The 14,233-nt window shown below is 51.7% G+C and overlaps 2 protein-coding genes and 1 long non-coding RNA gene across 3 annotated transcripts in view; 2 read left to right on the forward strand and 1 right to left on the reverse strand.

The window, feature by feature from the left end:
- The first annotated feature begins 2,459 nt into the window (after window positions 1–2,459).
- On the forward strand, window positions 2,460–6,863 carry SLC35B2 (solute carrier family 35 member B2). Its single transcript, XM_014308566.2, has 2 exons — window positions 2,460–2,540; window positions 4,752–6,863. Exons 1-2 carry the CDS (start codon window positions 2,460–2,462, stop codon window positions 5,688–5,690), a joined length of 1,020 nt encoding a protein of 339 aa, XP_014164041.1. The 3' UTR covers window positions 5,691–6,863.
- Window positions 6,864–8,783: 1,920 nt separating this feature from the next.
- The window catches only part of HSP90AB1 (heat shock protein 90 alpha family class B member 1), a 6,927-nt gene continuing 1,477 nt past the window's right edge, over window positions 8,784–14,233 (reverse strand). The window contains 8 exon segments of the mRNA XM_014308268.2: window positions 8,784–9,363; window positions 10,697–11,030; window positions 11,458–11,726; window positions 11,993–12,140; window positions 12,420–12,610; window positions 12,806–12,971; window positions 13,402–13,713; window positions 14,187–14,233. The exon segment at window positions 14,187–14,233 is cut by the window's right edge and continues 11 nt beyond it. Coding sequence (XP_014163743.1) covers window positions 9,254–9,363; window positions 10,697–11,030; window positions 11,458–11,726; window positions 11,993–12,140; window positions 12,420–12,610; window positions 12,806–12,971; window positions 13,402–13,713; window positions 14,187–14,233 — 1,577 coding nt within the window. The 3' untranslated portion in view covers window positions 8,784–9,253.
- LOC115948344 overlaps window positions 11,686–14,233 on the forward strand; it is a 6,503-nt gene continuing 3,955 nt past the window's right edge. The window contains exon 1 of the long non-coding RNA XR_004082165.1: window positions 11,686–11,765. This is a non-coding gene — a long non-coding RNA (uncharacterized LOC115948344). The remainder of the gene's footprint in view (window positions 11,766–14,233) is intronic.

The raw sequence follows: 14,233 nt of genomic DNA on the forward strand, positions 1-14,233 counted from the left end.
GGCAGGGGCAGGCAGCCCTGCGACCCAGCTGCGTGCAGGGACAGGGACAGCGAGATGCCGAGATGTTAGTATGGACTTGTCAGCTCCAAGCTTGCATTTGACCTCAGCCCTTCCAGGCGCTGGAGGCGCGCTGAACAGTATCGGGGCTGTAGGCAGGGATCTTTTTCAGAGCGGGGACCCAGGCTGTCCATGCCAGGCAGAGGGCTGGGTGCCAGCCCGGCTCTGAAGCGGTGCCTTTGAGAGCTGCCCTTGCAGTGCCCAGGGGAGCAGCGGCCGGCTCCGTTGTCTCGGCTCCTGGGCTGCTCCGCAGAATAAGGCTCCTTTCATGCCTCAGCGTGCTGCCTGCTCGCCCCCCCTGCTTTCTACCTGTAACACTGGCGTCCCTGTTCCTTCCCAGCCTGGGCAGAGGGCAGGGGCTGCTGCACGGAGTCAGCTCTCAGGGCCTGGGAATTGCTAGCGCGGGCATAGAGAGCCATTGTCCCTCCATAGCCTCCTCTTCACGGTCGCTGTGGGAGAGCGGAGCTGATTCTCCGCCCATGGCAGCGCTGCAGGAGCTGGCGGGGTAACAGCAGGCGCAGTCGTGCTGAATGGAGCTTGCACAGTCCCTCTCAGTTGCAAATGTGGCAACAGACCCTGTCATTTATATCTGACTTCTGCAAAAGTGAACGGCATTTCTGCACCCCATCGTCAGCCACAGTTACTTAATACGGACAAACTCAGGAGCACTGAGCGCTGGTTTTGCATCCCACAGTATCTGAGCCTGCAATGGTGCCCCTGCAGCAGGAGAGATTGAGTGGAGGTGTCAGACTGTCTTTTCCAGGGGAGGGGGGAGACAGAGGAGTAGGAAACAGGCAAAGAAATCCACCCCTAGCTATATGCACCTCTCCCTGGTCTGGGAATTTCTATGTCTTCTAAGTCATAGAAGGGAGTTTTCTGGGTGAAACACAGCCCCAGCTTTGGTCGGGTTATTGAACTCCAAGGGCCTGGTCACAGTAGCTGAGGATGAGAAAAGTCCCTGAGGTCTTTCCCAAGAGGTTGATGGGAGTGCTTGCTCGTGAAATGGCAGGGGACTTTCTTGCCTTTAAAGTCCTTAAAGTTTGTAATTTTCTAAGTCGCTAAGTTTGTAAATTTCTGAGTTTCGTGTGGGAGTTACCAGAGGTCACAGTTATACAACATTGGGGCCAGGTACACCCCTAAATAGGGCCTAAGTTCCTCTGACTCGCTTGTTTCAGGTGGAGGACGAATTAACAACTCTGTCCCTTTCAGGCACAGGAGCTTTTCTGGTGTGTGTTTATGTAGCCAGCCCACAGCACTCTCACCTGGTCCCCAAGGAACTGGGAGGCTTTTTCAACTGAGGGAACTGGGGCAGGGATGTAGTGTGGACCCGGGAAATGTTGTACCCTGATGCAGGAATCTGCAGCTTGCTTTGTGAGGGGGATGCAGGTGGCCTTGCGTGTAGGAAGTTGTTGCCTGCTTGCTCATTCTTTTGAGTACCTGGTGCCCCTGAATATTGCAGGTTTGCCTCTGTGAGAGAGAGGACAGTGAAGGGAAGAACTCCTTCAACGCCTATTAAAACTGGTTTAAAGCTGGCTAGATCACTTCTTACAGCTACAGCTGAAGAATATCAGCTATACCTCATTGCATAGTCCTGGTAAAATCCCAACCAGACAGCTGGTAGGAAAGTTCCTTTCCAGCCTTGCTTTCTGGCTGTGTTTTGTCAAGTGGGTGAACCCTGGTAATTTCCTCTGAGCTGTGAGGAATGCCATGGCACACTTCCAGAGCTGCATGGGGAGCTGGGGGAGGCTGGCAGCCCCAAACGCTGCCTCTCCATTGACCTGGCATAGCTGGAGGGGAAAGCTCTGAACTGTTTGCTTCCAGAGGAAGGTTGCTCATTGCCACAGGCTTGAAACATGAGCTTCTAGGTAGGACTAAATTCTTCTGTTCAGTGACCTTTTCCTTTTCCACCCAAAAGCTGTGCTAAAGTTTAACTTAGAAAGGTGAGGTGTGAGGTGCTCCTGACATTTGGAGTAAGAGTGTAGTCAAAACCAGATGGTTATAGCAGCGTTCTCTCTAATCCTGGGAATCCAGGGTTCTAAGTCCACATGTTCCAGAGCAACCACCTTTACCAGAAGCAAACATAGATGTCTGGCCTGTGCTTTTCAGCTCCAGAGGACTCTTCCTGCTCTTCCTGATCTTGCTGCCAGCATCACTGTTGTCGCTGCAGTGGGTCTGGGTGGCCGTATTACAGGTGATGAGGATCGGGCTGGATGGTGGGTGTTACAGGCATGTGGAGTGGAGCTGCCCGTGTACCAGTAGCCCACCACCTGCTTCTTTCTCTCTCTGCAGATTTTGCATTCCCCTCCTGCTGGCCTCCCTCCCTGCGATGGCTGCAGGTGAAGAGATCGCCCCTGCCCTGCAGGACTCGTGGGGAGACTTCTGGCTCTTCCGTTTCTTTGTTAATGCTGCCGGCTATGCCAGCATTGTGGTACCGGGCTTCCTCCTCATCCAGTACTTCAAGAGAAGGAACTATTTGGAGACAGGTAGGAGCGGGAGCTTCCCTTCTTCAACCTGCATTGTCAGGCTTGAGCCTCTCACAGAGCTGTGTCCCAGTGCTGTCCAGCTGCTATCCTGAAACAAATTTCTCTGAGGCCCCCATGCTAGCAGATCTGGAGGCTAGTGAGGAGGAAGGCTTCACCTCAAGCTGGTGCAGCATGTGATGCCCAGGCTTTGGTTAATTGTGTCTCCATCTTCTCTCTTATTCAGGCAGAGGCATTTGCTTCCCTGTCATCAAATCATGTGTGTTTGGCTCTGAGGTGAAGTCTGTACATCAGGACGATGGCTCCCTGCCGCCCCGAGCAGAGCCCACAGAGTCCTCCACAGCCCGACAGGTCTGCAGGCTGCTCGTCTGTGCTGTTGGTCTACAGGTAGGGGTCCTGTGCATGTGTGGCTGTTCCATTCTGGAAGGAGGAAGTGGCCAGCGGGTTAATGACTGTCAGTTATTTGGAGACCAAGCATGCAATGCTGTCCTTGATCAAGGCAGGGTTGGAGGCTGGGACAGGACACTCCACCTCCAAGAGCTGTGGAGGTCCATTTAGCTTTTGTCATTTGGGTTGGAGCATCCTGTCTGTCTGATCACAGTCGTCTAGAGCCTCTGAAAATTCTGTGATTCAGCAGGTTGTTAAGACTGCTTTTGTTCTGGCTCTGATGTCAGATCAGCACATAGTTTGAGCCCTCTTTTATCCCAGGCTTTCCCGTGGGTCACTGTCTGGGGCTGATGCATTCTGCCTTGATGGATTGAATTTGAGTACTGGAGAGAAAATACTTAATTCAGCTACAGATAAACAGGAATTTAAAATCTTAGATTCCCCAAGTCTCAGCCATAGCCTGAGCATCATTAGGAAGGGCAACTTTTTTGATCTATGAGGACCAGAAACAGCAGTGTGGGCACTGAGACAGAAAAACCCAGGTGTCCTGCAGCCAGGAAACAATTCACTCTCTGGCTTACTCCCCCAGCCTATTCAGACGTGCTGTGGGCCACCAAATTCTTCCATTTCTCTGTGTCTTACTTTCTTGGGAGGTGTGTGATGAGAGGAAGTCTGTTACTTCTGTGAGGGGCTTGGTGGTGTTGCACCAAAAGCAGTGGAGATGACAACCAGGACAGTGATCGTCCCTCATGGACAATTTTGTCTGCTGGTTTTGAAACTAGAATTGATTTGGATGTAAAAATCAGGCCTGGGGATCTGGAAGTGAAAACCAATGCAGAGGCCACTGGGAAAACTGCCAGGACCTGCTGCAGGGAGCTGGCACCAAAACGGCAGCTGTGTATCAGTAGTGTTTCCTGATTCAGTCAGTCTGGTTCCACAGGCTTAAAGCAGCTCAAAGCTAACTGCTTGCTCTCACCAGGATGTTTGCATTGTGGGCTTTTCTCCCCTGCCCACTGAGCAGGTGTGCTTTGGAACAGGATGTTCCTGGTTGTAACCACATGGATCAGTGGGTTCCCTCAGAAGGGTGGAGTGGGGGGTGGTCCTGTCTCCCAGTGTCTCAGGGAAGCATTGCCATGCAGAGGATGAGCAACACTGGGGATCTCAGGACTTCTGCTGGTCAGAGTGACCCCGAGATGCATTAGAAAGTCTTGTTTCCCAGCCCGGCAGTCGAAGAAGGTGTCAGAATTCTTCTGTTCTCATTCTCAAAGTTGTTTCTTGTTTATCTGTAAAATTCTTTCTCTGACCCGCCAAGGTCCGTTTCAGGGTGGTGTTATCTTTTATATTAAAAAGTACATGTACATTATTTACCATAACTTCCCATTACCTATCACCTATGTTAGACAGTGAGTTTCTACCTTAAACCAATCCAAAAGTGCCAGCATCACAGCAGAAGATGGAGGACAAGAAGAAGAAGGAGAAAGACAGGACACGCCCAGATTTCTTCATCTTGCCTCCTGAACCCCCATTCTAAAAACCCCAAAAAATCTATTTTTCACCCCATGACTAATTATTATTCTACTTAGACTTTCATGGCTTGCAGATCCTCATATAAGGTTGGTAATTTTTTCTATGGGTCATAAAGTCCCAGGCTCTGTGCCAAGGTCTCTGAGCCCCTTGGCAGGGGTTTGGGCAATCCAGGACAGCCAGAGGGATGTCCTGAATTCTGACATGGGGAAAGCAAGGATCTCCTGGGGTCTGTTCTTCCTGTTGTTGCCAGCAACTGCTGTTGTGGGTACTGACTCTGCCTGTGCTCCTGCTGCTTTGCAGGCTTCCTACCTCACATGGGGTGTCCTCCAGGAGCGTGTGATGACAAAAACGTATGGTACCACTGAAACAGACCCTGGAGAGAAGTTCAAGGACTCCCAGTTCCTCGTGTTTATGAACCGCATCCTGGCCTTCACAGTGGCTGGTCTGTACTGCGCCCTGACCAAGCAGCCACGCCATGGGGCTCCTATGTACAAATACTCCTTTGCCTCCCTCTCCAACATCCTCAGCAGCTGGTGTCAGTATGAGGCACTCAAATACATCAGCTTCCCCACCCAAGTGCTGGCCAAGGCCTCCAAAGTGATCCCAGTGATGATGATGGGCAAACTGGTGTCACGCAAGAGCTATGAGTACTGGGAGTACCTGACTGCTGCCCTCATCTCCGTGGGGGTCAGTATGTTCCTGCTCTCCAGCGCTCCTAACAGGACGGTGTCCACTGTCACCACTTTCTCTGGCATAGTGCTCCTGGCTGGCTACATCATCTTCGACAGCTTCACCTCCAACTGGCAGGACGCTCTCTTCACCTACAAGATGTCTCCCGTGCAGATGATGTTTGGTGTCAACGTCTTCTCCTGCCTCTTCACCGTGGGCTCGCTCTTGGAGCAGGGTGCCTTGCTGGAGTCGCTGCGCTTCATGGCCCGCCACTCGGAGTTCACCGCCCACGCCGTGCTGCTCTCCGTGTGCTCTGCCTGCGGCCAGCTCTTCATCTTCTACACCATCAACCAGTTCGGGGCAGCTGTCTTCACCATCATCATGACACTCCGGCAGGCCTTTGCCATCCTCCTCTCCTGCCTCATCTACGGGCACACTGTCACTGTGGTGGGTGGGCTGGGCATAGCCGTTGTCTTCATGGCCCTCTTCCTGCGTGTCTATGCCCGCAGCCGCATGAAGAAGCGCAGCAAGAAGCTCCCGCCGGGCGAGACCCCTGTTCAAAAGGTCTAAGGAAGCTGAGGCCATGGCATTTAAGCCATGCCTGCTGTCCTGCCTCCACTTGAAGGCATTTGCTGGATTTCTCAGAACCCACTGAGAAGAAGAGTGGGGTATGGATAGGCAGGACCAGTGACTCAGTTTTCCACCTGCTTTTCCTGGGAAAGGGGCTGAAACAAGCCCAGGAAACGCTCTGCGCTGACGCAGCTCCAAACCTTTCCATTTGCCTTAATAGGTCGAAGACTTACAGCCAAGGCACAGGCCTGGGGACGCACCAGCATGGGGCTGCTGGTATTCCTGCCCCACCTCTGTCTTGTGGCTTCTCCCCAAAGTCACTGATGAACAAGGGAACTCTTCCATGGCGCTGTCTTGCCTCTGGCTAAAGCTCCTCCATTTCTGCTAGTACTACAGAGCTTGTCAGGAGGAAAGGGCAAGCAGAACACTAGGTTTCTTTTTGAAACACCTCTGAGGCAAGTCCCAAGCTGAGCCCATCGAAGGGTGGGGAGTGCTCTTCCTCCATTCCAGGAGGGGCTCTAGGTAGTACAGGCACAGCCAAGGGAAGGACTCTCTGCCTGTCCTACCCTAGGCCTGGGATCTGCTCTGGGAGGGCACTGCAGTGAAAGTCAGTACTTCCCAGTTTGGCTTTATCAATTCTTTACCCCTGCTCCAGGACACTTTTCTTTGCCCCCTCAGCCCAGGCTGATTTTTATGCAGTACCTGAGCTGAACAGTTCCCAAGGCTTGCCAAGTCCTTTGAGGTTGCTTTTTGGTTACATCTGCTGCTGTTACAGGCCAAAGGCTGCACTGCCCAGAAGCCCGAGCACTACTTTGGGGTCCCTCAGTGCCATGGTTTCTGGACTTTGCAATTGCCATTCAGACAAGCACAAACAAGCCCTTTTTTTCCTGCCACCTGGAGGCACTGGCCCTGGTTTTCCCAGGGGCTGGCCAGAGTCTGTGCCTGGAGGGTTGGGACACGGGGCAGAGCCCGCTTGCGGTGCCTTGTTCCTGCTCCACAGACAGCCGGGGATAGAGCAGTGAAAGCTGTTCTTCCCCACAAGCCTGGGTTTTATCTGTCAATCCTTTTCTTGTCAACACAACCTGACTGACAACCGGCAGGTTTTGGTACTTTTGCAAGGGAACTTTTTTCTCTTTTTATTTTATTAAATTAAAAATATGCTGCATATAGTGCCATGGGTGTAAATGTGGGGTTTTTGGTATTTTTGGTTGGGTGCGGTTTTTTTCCATATACTTGGAAAGAGGGAAGAGATTTCCAACTCTTCCTGTGTCCCTAGTCTCTCTGGGACAGCAGAGTTGTCTTTCCAAATACAGGTGCCTCTCTCTGTCTTTGCCAGGGCTGGTTGTACTCAAGGCTGCAAGGCCTGACAGGAAATCATTGCACACTCAACTGGGGAGCACAGCCGGGTTTGGAATGCTGCTTGTGTGGGGGGGCAGGTGAAGGAGCCATTAGCCTGAGCCTAGTTTGGCTGCTAGGTTCTCTGCATGGTGCATTTTAAGGAATTCCCAGTGGGTGTAGCTCCCCAGAGATGATAGAGAGGCTAGCTGAGCAGGTGCCAGCCAGGGCCAGCGGTGCTGCAGCACTTTGTGGGGTGTACTGCAGCAGCCAGAGCCAGGAGAGGCTTGTGGTGTGGAAGGTCCATCCTCCTTGTATGTGTGGGAGGCCTGGTGAGAAACAGTGTGGGCAAGGGTGAGCCTGGAGTCAGAGACAGGACTGGGGCCTAACGCAGCTAGGGAAAGGGGACACTCAGGTGAGGGTTACAAGAGAATCAGAGGAGGACACAAGGGACAGTGGTGACTTAGCTGAGCCTGGAGGGATACCAGAGCTGGTGCTGAGCACAGCCCAGGCTTCAGAGCAGTTGGCTCTCCAGCAGTTTTAGCAGTGCTCCTTTTCTAGCTCTGAGCTTTTTGGAGCCGCCTGTGCAACCTCACAGCTTTTCATCCAGCCCTGCAAATTCACTCAAATGTCTGCACCCACTACCTGCTGACTGAAAATGGAATGTGATTTCCTTTGATTAAAAACAAAACAACAAAAAACACATTGCCAGGTTAGGAATGGGATACAATGGGATAACCTTTCTAATTTAAATGTAGATTTAAACAAAACATTAGTGGGAAAAGAAAACCCAGGACATTTAATTAAAAAGTTAATTTTTACTGATTCACTATTTGGCAACACTTGCTATCGAGAGAGAAATCCTGGTTTTAAACAATTTGCTAGCTCAGCTCCACCACTGTCCTAGCAGGCTGCACCCACACAGCTGCCACACTGGCAGCACAGTCAGTGTCTGGGTGTGCAAGCAAGGGATTCCAGCAGGCTCTGCCTCCCTGCTGAAGATGGATACTGGCTAAAGCCCATTCTATTTTGTGCCTGTGGCAGCTGGCATGTGGGCAGCAAGAGAACTTAATGCAGCAAGAGAAGTTAAGTGTTACTGTTCTCTGACAAACCCCAAGGGCCATTGTGGCCAGGGGTGACAAACCTCACAGAATGTGAGCTCAGTGCAAGGGGCAGCTCAGTCAGAGGTGATGTCCCAGGCTTCTCTTCTAGGACACAGCTGGAAAGAAGGCAGATACTGCCCGACACCCAATGGCTGCAGAAGGCCAGAAAGGGCAGGCTGGAGGTGGGAGGAAAGGAGTTGATTCTTTGGCCCAACAGCTGAAGAGAGGCAGCTTGACTACAGTCCTGAGCTGTCACTCCACACCCTGCTCCACGCTGCAATGGAACAGGCAGATGGCTCCTGCCACTGTCCTGCCCCAGAGGTGCTCAGATCAAACCAGCCAGCAGCAGCTCAGGCCCTGGCACAGCTCACCCAGCTGTCCCACACAGATTGGAAATTTGCTCCCAGGCTGGGCAGCATGCAGGTCTCCAGGTGGAGAACTACTGCTTATTGGAGATGATCCCACCTGCACAGCAGGTCATGTGTTCCTTCCACTCACTTTATCTCTTCCATGCCCTGGCAAGATGAAGATCTCCTAAAGCAGGGCTCAGCAAGCATTCAGGGCACAGACCTACACAGCACAGTCCAGTGCCCTCAGGAACAGGCTGAGACATTTTTCTCAGGAAAGCAGGCATGAAACACAAGGGACCCCACCATGTAAATCATCAATTCTTTTATTCCAGTAGAACAAAAATCCAGAAAAATAATCAAACAAAACCCAACCAAAATACATTATGCTATCCTGGGGCTTCAGGGAGGCAGCAGTTTGGAGGAAGGGCTCTCCCACCCCAATGGAATAAGGACAGTGTTTGATGCCTACTGATAATATGGGACACTCCATGAAGGGGAGAGAGGGAAGCCTAATGCCTCCTCACACCTCCACTCTCCATCAGCTGTTCCTACACAAGCAGAAAGACACAGAATAGACAGGCCTCAGGCTACCTGAATCACTACTAACAAACAGGGAATCATGCCCTCCTGCACCCTGCCAAAAACAACCCCAACCAAACAGAGCCAAAAGAACAGACACCACCAAGAAGTCAGTAGCAGCTGGTGGGAGCAGACCATCTTCTAAGCAAACATGATAGAGCAGGAGTCTGGCAGGTGAAGGAAGAGCCTTCCTCCTTTAGTCTACCTCTTCCATGCGGGATGTATCTTCATCTCCCTCCAGAGGGGGGATTTCCTCAGGGGCAGCTGCACTGGGCTCCTCTGCAGCCATCTCATCTTCATCTATGCCTGGGAGAGGGGAGGAAAGGAAGAGACAAGGCCTCCAAATGACACCTAATCCCACATGTACAGCCTCTCCTAGAGCAAACCTAGCTCCTGCCCCCAGCCTGAGAAATGGCCATTAGCATCCAATAGTTCACAGAATCATAGAGTATTCTGATTTGGAAGGGACCCACAAGGATCATTGAAGTCCTGCTCCTGGCTGTACACAGGGCAGCCCCAAGAATCACACCGTGTGCTTCAGAGTATTGTCCAAACACTTCTTGAATGCTGGCAGGCTTGGTGCTATGACTACTTCCCTGGGGAGTCTGTTCCTTGGCCAACCACTGTCTAGGCAAGAAACCTTTAATATCCCACCTAAAACGCTCCCAACAAAGCTTCATGATGTTCCCTCAGGTCCTGTTACTGGTCACCACAGAGAAGATACCAACGCAGGCCCCTCTGCTTCCCCTGGTGAGGAAGCTGTACACTGCAATGAGGTCACCCCTCGCTCTCCTCCAGGCTAAAAACTTGTAATTACAAGTCAACATTGTTAAAAGTTATTGTCAACTCCAGCACTAAACCTGAATCAGTAGCATCTTCCCAGTAACATCTACACTAGTACATGGATACTACCTATGCCATTAGAGTGCACTCCTTAGCCAGGTAAGATTAACTACAAAACACTTGTTACCCAGCACTACAAAACCTGGGGTTTAAACCAGGAGAATGTGGTTTAAGCCATGAGCATTTCTCTAGAGCAAAATGCAGTAAATCCAGTCAAGTCACAACTAAAGCAGTTGCAAGACTCTAGAGCTCATCAGTTTCCAGCCCTGCAGATTGCTGTTTCAGAGTACTCTGAACAGAAAATGTACTACCATATAGTCCCCTTACCTGCAGCTTGACTAATATAATACCCTACTCCTACTGAGACTAGGCAGCACAGAGTTACCAAGTCAGTTGTGCCAAGCCACAGCACCTTCTGACTTACATTCTTAGCTGAATTTGGAGGAAAAGGCTGTGTGCAAGCACAAGCTGTTTCTCCAGATGGGTCACATAACCCATGACAGACTTTTCACATTTACTCTGAAGGAATAAAAAGCCTCAGCTTGTCATCTGAACATCCTGGTGGTGGCTCCTGGTGTTGTGGAGGACAGGGCAGTCCACCCAGAGTCCTGAGCCCTCCTTAAGTACCTTGTTCCAGGTTTACACTTTCTCCTGGCCACTTTATGTACAGAGCCACTTCAGCACATCATAGTAGCAGGGCTCCCTTAGTGGCCTCCCCCTGCCCCAAGACACCAGCCTGACCAGTTAACCTGCTTTCAGGCCTGCTGCAGGCTTGAGAAGTGGCATGGATACTCACCAAGCCCAAGTTTGATCATCCTGTAGATGCGGTTGGAGTGGGTCTGGGGATCTTCCAGAGAGAAACCAGAGGACAGCAGAGCAGTCTCAAAGAGTAGCACCACCAGATCTTTAACAGCTTTGTCATTCTTATCAGCATCAGCCTTCTGGCGAAGGGTTTCTACGATTGGGTGGTCAGGGTTGATCTCCAGGTGCTTCTTGGCCATCATATAGCCCATGGTAGAGTTGTCCCGCAAGGCCTGAGCCTTCATGATGCGCTCCATGTTGGCTGTCCAGCCATAGGTGCTGGTGACAATGCAGCAGGGGGACGAGACCAACCGGTTTGAGACTGTGACCTGCCAACATAGCCAAGGGTTAGCTGAGCAAGGCCCGCATAAGCCCTGGACTGGGCCCAGCCACAGCACACTACAGCCCAAGTCTTTGTCCCTGGTTCACCTGGGGACACCTCAAAGCAAGCAGAGATGCTCCAAGCAGCTCCAGGACTGCTGCAGACTAATTTGGACAGCTCAGCCAGCACTTAGAGCACCCACTGCATGTTTCCCACACTTACCCTCTCCCATCAATGCACGTATTTGGGTCAGTGCCCCTCGCCTGCAGCCTGGCTGCTTAGAGCAAGATGGTGCATGCTGGGACCTCCAGTCTCCTCTAGCGGCTCCTCTGCAGGAGATGAGAGGCATGCATTGAGCGGGGGCCCTCACCTGCAGCACAGAGGACCCAGCCCTCCTCCCTCCAGCGCAGGGCTAAGCTCCCTGCCCCTCTCACCTTCTCCACCTTCTTGTCCAAGATTTCCTTCATCAGTTTGCAGAGGTTCTCAAACTTGGCCTTGCTCTCCTCCATCTTTTTTTTCTCTTCCTCGTCCTCAGGCAGCTCCAGCCCCTCTTTGGTGACTGATACCAGGGTCTTGCCATCAAACTCCTTGAGCTGCTGCACGCAGTACTCATCGATGGGCTCTGTCATGTATACCACCTCAAAGCCACGCTTCCGCACACGCTCCACAAAGGCTGAGTTAGCAACTTGCTCCTTACTTTCCCCTGTGTTTGTGGAGGGTAGAAATGAAACATCAGCAAGAGGTAAGAGCTGGTTACAGCAGGACAAACACCACCAGTCATTTGGGACCCCTAAAATAAAACTGGCAGCAGCCAAGGTTCTAGGTATGGTGGCCTTTCCCCAGCCCCTAGGAATGAGCTGTAATTCAGCAGGGATGACCTGCTGAAGGCAGCAGGAAGTGTTTTAAATTAGGGTTTGTATGCAGGTTACCTGCCTCTGCCTTGCTAGTCTCAGAGGAGCTCTGGCTCACCTGTGATGTAATAGATACTCTTCTGGGTCTCCTTCATTCGGGACACGTACTCAGAAAGCGAAGTCATCTCCTCGCCTGACTGGGACGTGTGGTACCGCAGCAGCTCCGAAAGGCGCTTTCGGTTGGTGGAGTCCTCATGGATGCCCAGCTGGGAACAGAAGACATACATGTTGTCTCCAGGACAGGACTTGGATGCACTTGGCTGCCCCTGAGGCACAGCCATCTGCCCAGCTCCTGATCATCTGAGTGTTTGGCCTAGGGCAGCCAGAGGGACAGGCACCCACAAAGGCACTCCGAGGCATTCACAGGACCCACTCCCTTTATCCTAACATCCACACAGAGGAGACACAGCATAGGAACAAGATTGCTCCTCAGGCAGATGGGTCATGGGCCCTTCCCTCCTCCAGGGGTAGGGTGCCCAACTCACCTTCAGATTCTTGGAAAAAGCTTCGTAAAATTTCTTGTAGTTCTCTTTGTCTTCTGCCAGCTCAGAAAAGAGCTCCAAGCATTTCTTCACAATGTTTTTGCGGATCACTTTGAGGATCTTGCTCTGCTGGAGCATCTCACGAGAAATGTTCAGAGGGAGGTCCTCTGAGTCCACAACACCCCTGATGAAGTCTGCATAGAGGGAATGAAAAGAGGTGTCAGGTTAAGGATTCTGAACTTCAGCACAGCAAGAAAAGAGTTAAAACACTGACTGCTATGCACCCACACCAGCCAGCGCCTCATCCAGTGCCTCTGTACTGGAAGTGGTACCACAGGCTGTGGGGATCCCAGCTCTGCACTGGGAGGCTGAGGCAGGGGGGCTCTTACTTAGGTATTCAGGGATGAGCTCGTCACAGCTGTCCATGATGAAGACCCGCCTCACATACAGCTTAATGTTGTTCTTCTTCTTCTTGTTCTCAAAGAGGTCAAAAGGGGCACGGCGTGGGATGAAAAGCAGGGCCCTGAACTCCAGCTGCCCTTCCACAGAGAAGTGCTGTGGAACCAGGAAAAAAAAACAGCTGCTGGGGTGCTTCACTTCTCCTTTCTCCAGCTCCCACAGCAAGGAGGCTGAACTGCCACTCCTCAGCACTGGGGCTGGCTAGGGAGCACAGCAACATCTCTAGCATCCAAGCAGCCTGTATTTCCTCCTGCTCAGGCCCACTATCCCCTATGTGCCAAGGTCCTCTGGCATACAGCAGGCTTGGACAGAGAAGTCAGTGCTTCTCTGAGACCCCACATCCTCCTGTCTTGCTTATGGACTGGCACTGCCAATCCTTCCACCTGCATGGGAGTCACAGTGCAGGTTGCTCCATCACCAAGTAGCCTGAGAGTGCTCAGTCCCACAGAGGCACAACCATGTGGTGACTCTGGATAAGGGCAGGAAAGGGGCCTCTCCTTGGAAGGCAGGGTAGCCCAGCACCCACCTTGACAGCCAAGTGGTCCTCCCAGTCATTGGTGAGGCTCTTGTAGAACTCGCCATACTCCTCCTGGGTGATGTCATCAGGGTTGCGGGTCCAAATTGGTTTGGTCTTGTTCAGCTCCTCCTGGTCAATATATTTCTCCTTGATTTTCTTGGTCTTTTTCTTCTTGCCTTTGTCTCCCTCCTCCTCCTCATCAGAGCCTACATCCTCAATTTTGGGTTTCTCGTCATCTTTGGACACTGACTCTTCCTCCTTCTCATCTTTTTCCTCCTCTGCTTCATCATCACTGATCTCTTTCTCACGTTCTTTCTCCAGCTGTGGAGAAAGAAACAAGCAGTAGTCAGGTTTAGCCTGAAATTACCAAGAATCCTTTAGCTCTAGATGAGAAAAATGCTATCCTCCAAGGCCAAACAATGTATCATCTGGAATGAAAACTCTTGGAACCAGTCCTCAAAAGCCCCTTGTCATGCAACCAAAAGCTGTGTCTGAGAAAAGTGGCAGGAACCCTCCTTTTTCCACGACTGATTTAAGGTGATCTTCAGCTGCAGAGACCAAAGGTCTTTAGTGTGGCTGGATACCCACCTCCTTCACCTCCAGTAAGCCCCCAGCCTCAAACCACCTTTGGCCACAGAAGCTGAGAACATCACTGCTGAGTGCCCAGCAGCCAGGAACTACAGAAGGGGCCAAAAGGGATCATACACTGGGCCTTTTGTGTGCTCCTGTTTCAAACACCACCCACCCCTGCCTCCAGCTTTCCATCTGGTCCCCACAGCCCTTTCCTTACGTACATAGAGCGTGATGGGGTAGCCGATGAACTGGGAGTGCTTCTTCACCA

Source organism: Geospiza fortis, unplaced genomic scaffold, assembly GCF_000277835.1.
Source record: "Geospiza fortis unplaced genomic scaffold, GeoFor_1.0 scaffold41, whole genome shotgun sequence".
NCBI lineage: Eukaryota > Metazoa > Chordata > Aves > Passeriformes > Thraupidae > Geospiza > Geospiza fortis.

Bases quoted from the DNA above. Each gene is read 5' to 3' on its own strand.
- SLC35B2 (XM_014308566.2), top strand. From the start codon at position 2,460: ATGCTGCCGGCTATGCCAGCATTGTGGTACCGGGCTTCCTCCTCATCC. The intron at 2,541-4,751 runs GTAGGAGCGGGA...GCTGCTTTGCAG, and splicing joins AAGGAACTATTTGGAGACAG to GCTTCCTACCTCACATGGGG.